This window comes from Corylus avellana, chromosome ca4 (assembly GCF_901000735.1).
Source record: "Corylus avellana chromosome ca4, CavTom2PMs-1.0".
In the NCBI taxonomy this organism is placed as follows: Eukaryota; Viridiplantae; Streptophyta; class Magnoliopsida; order Fagales; family Betulaceae; genus Corylus; species Corylus avellana.
This window is the reverse complement of record NC_081544.1, coordinates 26,722,226-26,728,497: the sequence shown is the minus strand read 5'-3', so window position 1 is coordinate 26,728,497 and position 6,272 is coordinate 26,722,226. Positions and strand designations below refer to the sequence as shown.

The 6,272-nt window shown below is 36.3% G+C and overlaps 1 protein-coding gene across 1 annotated transcript; it reads left to right on the top strand.

Annotated features, from left to right (window-relative positions):
- The first annotated feature begins 1,237 nt into the window (after nucleotides 1-1,237).
- Nucleotides 1,238-5,954, top strand: LOC132179875 (uncharacterized). The gene is made up of 6 exons (XM_059592665.1): nucleotides 1,238-2,059; nucleotides 3,042-3,214; nucleotides 3,434-3,518; nucleotides 3,604-3,789; nucleotides 4,758-4,930; nucleotides 5,413-5,954. The coding sequence occupies exons 1-6, from the start codon at nucleotides 1,268-1,270 to the stop codon at nucleotides 5,537-5,539; spliced, it is 1,536 nt and encodes a 511-aa protein (XP_059448648.1). The 5' UTR covers nucleotides 1,238-1,267; the 3' UTR covers nucleotides 5,540-5,954.
- Nucleotides 5,955-6,272: the final 318 nt, after the last annotated feature.

The following is a 6,272-nucleotide window of genomic DNA, read 5'->3' as shown; positions in this document are numbered from 1 at the left end:
AAAAAAGAAAAGATAAATTTAGAATTTTATAAAAGTTTTAGGGTACAAATGTCATTTTATTATTTTTACCATTTGTTTTAACACTCGAGGGGAGAGATTGCATCAAATTAGAAATTGAGAGTTTTTGAACTTTAAGAGGTCATGTTAAAATGTGTGGAAGTTTATAGACGCTTTATAAAGTTTTCCCAAAATCTTTTTATCCGAAACCTTCTCAAGATCTTACCACAAACATCACTCATGAAATATGGACCCATTCTAATTTAAGGCTACGTTTGTTTCGATATAAATTGTTTGTTGTAAAAAAATATTTTCAAATATATTATTTTTCAAAAAATGAAGAAGATTTTATTGAAAATATTCTACAGTTGGCTAGTACAAAAATGTCAAAAAATGAGTGATGGTGGAAAACGGCTGGTAACTTCTAACAATCTCTGGCAACACCATGATAGATCCCAACAACTTGTAGTGGTGGTGACTGACGATCAGTGGTGGATTCCTGTGAACTTTGGCAATTGGATTCTAACAAACTTCTATTATCAGCGAAGGTCCAGCATCTTCCAATAGTGGTCTAACGAACTCCGATGGTGGTTCGGTAAACTTTGGTGACTTCCAATGATGGTTCGATGAACTCCAACGATTTGGGAAAGATAAGTTCAAATTTAAAAAATGATTTACAGTTTTAGAAAAATGAAACCATTTTACATAAACTAAATAGGGTTTTCCTAATCAACCGAAAAATGTTTTTGGTTTAACCACAATTTTCGATCACACCAAACACCAAAAAAAAAAAAAAAAAAAAAAACATTTTACATCAAAAACAAATGGAGCTTAAAATTAAAAGTATTGTTTAAAGGGGACCAAATATTAATAAGAATATATGGGAAAACATCCAAATTATTTTTTATCACCTAAGCATAGATGATAAAGAGAGAAATGGTAAAATATTATACAAAACTTAAGATCTAATAAATATTATTTATGATTCAGTCAGCTTGGATTCGGATTTTTAGGATCTAAATTAAATCTAAATCCATTAAAATCTCTATCAAATGTGCTAATTATTTTTGGAAACCCATTTTTTGGAAACTCTTAATGTTCTTCAATAAATCATGTAAAGCTTCATAGATTTCTGTTTCTGTTTCTTTTTTTCTTTTTCTTTTTCTCTATTTAATTTACATTTGAAATTGATATTTTAAAGCTCAATATTCACAGGTCAGAGGCTGTGGAGCCTTGCAATCTCAAGCAATCGTCAATAAATACGAATAAGATGCTTCTCAGAAGCTCTTCAACCCCACATGCCCACTCATCCTTCTCAGACACTCCCATCAGAGACGTGGACACCAACAACTACCCACCGTCCGATCACCATACCTCCAAGATTTCCTTCTCCCATGGTCTGACTCTGCACCATCCCAACTTGACATCTTCAGCCTCTCACTGCGCTTCCCAGTTCTCCGAACCCTCCACTTTTCGCTACAGAGCCTTTCGACGAGCCTTTTCCGATGGAAACTTGGAAGGCTTGGGATATACTTGTTCTACCATAGACGAGTTTCGCAATCCGATTACACCCAGAAATTCTTTTTGTAAACATAACAAATCCATGTTGCAATCATCGCCGTCTTTTTCGATATTTAATTCCGGTGACGAGTTTCAGGATGAAGAGAGCGCGCAGCAAGATCCGAGTGAAAAAACGTTGAATAGAACTGTTTCAATCGGAGAGAACATAGAAGGTGTAGGTAGTGGGGAATTCAGTTTTGGGAAGAAAAGTATGAGCTCGATCGAGGAGGTGAAAGAGGAGGAGGAAGAAGGTACAAATGAGGTTCAGAATCGAAGTTTTGAAGAAGCAGAAAACCGACCAGTTAGTCCTCGCATGTATCTTGCTACAGGGCTGGGAATTGACATGTTTGGTGCTGGTGTTGGTATTGGGGGTTTCGATGGGGTCGATTTATCTGTGGCGAACTTTGATGGTGGCGGCGATGTTGAAGAGTATTATAAGAGGATGGTTGATGAATATCCCTGCCACCCCTTGTTTCTAAGAAACTATGCCCATGTTTTGCAGGTTAGTCTTCTTTTTCCAACAGACACGAATCCTAACTCAATTTCCATCCAAATTCCGCACCAATTTCACTATGTTTGCATCGACTTTTCCAACTTTAGGAGATTTTCCCATCTTTAGGTTGAGAAATAGCCATGTTTAGATCAATTCTTTTTGAAGCTTTGTAGTTACTATTATAAATATGAATTGGTAAAGTTATTGACCTTTTCTTTTCTTTCAAGCTTTGGCTTGTGTTTCCTTCAAATAGGAGACTTTGCTACTTCTATTCTTTTCCTATCACGCTATCCACCAACATCAGAGGCCAACTGTAGTGTCCGTGTCATATGGAGGTTCTCAAAATGGATTACTTACATATATAACTGGTTGGGATTTGGTGCGAGGTGTCCAGATCAATGAATTGGTTTGGTGTTGGAGGATCAAATCTCAATCCACAGCAAAAGTTTTTAGCCTATGGGATCATTAGAGATATGAACATTGATTGAAATATCAGATTAATGAGTAGACCAGGATTGAGCATATAATGTGCTTCCGTAGCCAACACATATAAGCCCCACCCACTAAACTATTAAACCATAATTAGAGATACAATCAACTTCTGAGTAGAGGCTCGCGATTAGAACTTCTTTTACCAATTTATTGTTTGCTGGTCAAAGCTGGAATTAGTATGCATGGAAATGTAGTCGAGCTCTATTAAAAAGATCTACTCAATGGCAAAGTCACAAGAGTTATAATTATGTCAATTATGGATGAACAGAAAAATTAAAGAGGGAAAAAAAGTCTTATATGTAACTGGTAATGCTCATATCATGTTCAATTAAGGAAAGAGGAGCATTAATACAGTGGAAATTTAGATCTTGATGTCTAGCATTATTCAACGTACTTCTTTTTTCTTTTTCCTTATTATTATTATTATTATTATTATTATTATTATTATTATTATTATTATTTTGGTGGTTGTTGTTAATTTTCCTTTTCATGATGACAGTCCAAGGGAGACCTTCCAGGAGCGGAGGAGTACTATTCTCGTGCTACACTAGCAGATCCTGAAGATGGTGAAATTTTGCTGCAGTATGCTAAATTCGTGTGGGAGCGTCATCGTGACCAAGATAAAGCCTTCATTTACTTTCAACGTGCAGCTCAAGTGTCTCCTCAGGATAGGTGAGTACTTCCTTTCTCCATCTGGCTTCTTAAAGAATCACAACTCTAAGTTTTGTGCTTGGAACAGCTGGAGATTCAACTTCATGGAGTTGAATTAAATTCTACTTGGTTGTCACAAACCTGTCATTGACCTGCAGCAACTGGGCAACCTTGTGTGAACTTGACAACCCGGCTTTGTTCATCATCTCTAAAAGTTACCCTTTAATGTCTTGTTTCCAGCCACATTCTTGCAGCATATGCTAGTTTTCTCTGGGAAATAGAGGATGAGAAGGAAGAAGATGAAGCACATCAAGATCACATCCAGGTGTTACATTTTGGCAGAGGAATTGATGGCTTCGAAATGTTTCACATTGCCGAAAAGGTTCTAATGCTTTGCGGATTAAGTGCAGATTGAAGAGGGAAAACTACTTAGTCCATCCCTACACGTTGCAGCAGGGCTTGGGACGGATGTGGCTTATATTACTGCAGATGAATCTGGCAAAGGTGGCAATGTTGAGGAGTATTATAAGAAGATGGTTGAGAAGAATCCTAACAACCCCTTGTTTCTAAGAAATTATGCTCAGTTCCTGTGCCAGGTAAGATAATTAGATTTTATTTACTGTTTTGTCTTCTACTCTTCATAGTCAGCTCGTTTTACTCAGAATATATTGACTAGAATGTGACGCTAATCTAATATATATATTAGATGAGAGTTTTAGACAAGTCTCTGAAATTTTGACAAGTGATTTTTCCTTGAAATAGAATATTCAAGCCACCCATCCTAAGCCAACAGTTTTATGTGTCCCATGAGCTTATTTATTTTTTAATAATGTTCCATATACATCTTGGCATAAAGAAATGCTGCTCGGTGATCTTGCCTCCTGCAGAAGCAGTGATGTAAATTCATATCAATGGTGGAAAGCAGGATGTAAACGTACATTATTATGATTAGTTAATTGGAATACTCATTTTACAGCAAAGGGGATATCTGTCATATCCATGACTGACGAATGGATTCAAGATGTTAAAATTTATTTAATGGATCAAGAATTTACATGATTGAGGTTGAACAAGAATTTACATGACTTAGTAGTAAACCAAAAGACTCGTTTAGAATGAAGGAATGAGACATTTTATGTGCATGCGACTTACATGTAACTCCCACAAAAGGTAAAGTCTATATGGTGGATCCAGTTAAGTTTTTCTCCCTATGTGTTAAGGATTAAGTATAATGGATATCAATGGTATTTATTTCATGGTTTTCAGTGGACAGCTTCAGATTAAGTCAGGATAAATGTATAAAACCTATTTAATGAAATCAAGATAAATGTTGGACCTAGGTTGCACATTAGAGGCGGCATAACAATACCTTTCTTAACATGTGCTACAAACATTTATCACTCACTATAAATCTCATGAACCTTGATTAGGATAAATGAAACACGTGTAAAGAAGATGATCCATCTCATTAGCTTGGTTCATGATTGACCCATTGGTGTTACACTAAATTGGTTTCTCTGCATGATCCAATGTCACTCGTGTAATTATCATGTTCAACCTACAGTCCAAGGGAGACCTCCGAACAGCAGAAGATTTTTTCATGCGTGCCATACTTGCTGATCCTGGAGATGGTGAAATCATGTCACTCTATGCTAAATTGGTGTGGGAACTTCATCGTGACAAAGATAAAGCATTGTGCTACTTCGAGAGAGCAGTTGAGGCTGCTCCTGGAGATAGGTACAATTTCCATGCTGAATTCCTTATTTCTGTATTGAAACTTTGGAAGGTTTTCGTCATGTTTAAAAGATTTTCCTTAAGCATTGAATCAACATGATTTACAAATAGCGCATGCATTATGATTCTGCAGGACCTAACTCTTAACTAGCCCAAATCTAGGAGGTGGTTCTGTGCTTAAATAGGAATTGATAATCCCCAGGTGTCACTTCAAAGGCTTTTAAAGAAACTGAAAATAGGGATTTGGTGTACTTAAGTTTGGACACTGACAAATAGTTGTTGCAAGTTAGTTCTTTTCCCATGAGCAAATCCGTTTCTCCAGATATTGGTTGATCTGCTTCCATTAGTCTGCATGATAGAGGTTGTTTATAGAGTAGTAAATTTACAAATTCTCATTTTAACTCCAAAAGCAAAAGGAGAAGTCTCAAAAAGAGATCATATATATATGACACAATCCATTTTGGTCTATTGTTTTCTGTTTCCAGCGATGTTCTTGCAGCATATGCTTGTTTCCTCTGGGAAACAGAAGATGAGGAAGAAGGTGATTCAAGGCACGACTGCATTCAGATGCCTATTCTCCACGAACAAGCCATGAAAGCTGCAAATGCTTAACCCCAACACAGCTTGCGAGACCAGTAAAGAGTTAAACGTGCAAAAGCATGAAACCAGCTGCATTGCTGTCCGAAGGTTATGAAAATTGTTGGACCTATTTATGAAATTTGGGGTCCAAACCTGCTAAGGTAAAAATAAAGCGAAACTCAAACACAAACTGTAATATGCTGCTGTTATACGATTACCCAAAGAAGGGAATAAATAATAAAAGGCATACAGAAATGTTGAAAAAGGCATGGCACATATGCAATAGGCCATGAAGTTAATAAAACGTGGCTTTAGGGATCTAGTATGAGGGAAGCCATGAAGTTGCATTGCGATTGAATTTGTTTTGGAAAACTCGATCAAGCTGTTATTTTGTATGACAGATTACACTACAGTATGAGGAACGTGTTATAAATGCAGTTAAAGATCATTTAGTTTCCATCTCTTTGAATCCTTATTACATTACCCAGGAAATTCCTTCTACATTGATATTCCATTCGTGTATCATTTTTTCATATTCCTTATCCTTCCAATATGATTCTATGCCTTAAAAGGAAGTCTTGAAGAGTGAAAAACACAACGAAAGAGATGAATAATATATAATTCTATGGTTTCATATATTGCAATCTCTCTATCTTGACTTGCCATTTTTCTTTGATTTCACAACCGAAGGCACTTTCTTTTTCCTAATTCTATTACCAACCATAAGCGAAAAACATAATCGAAGCCAATTTCGGAGGTTGGCATG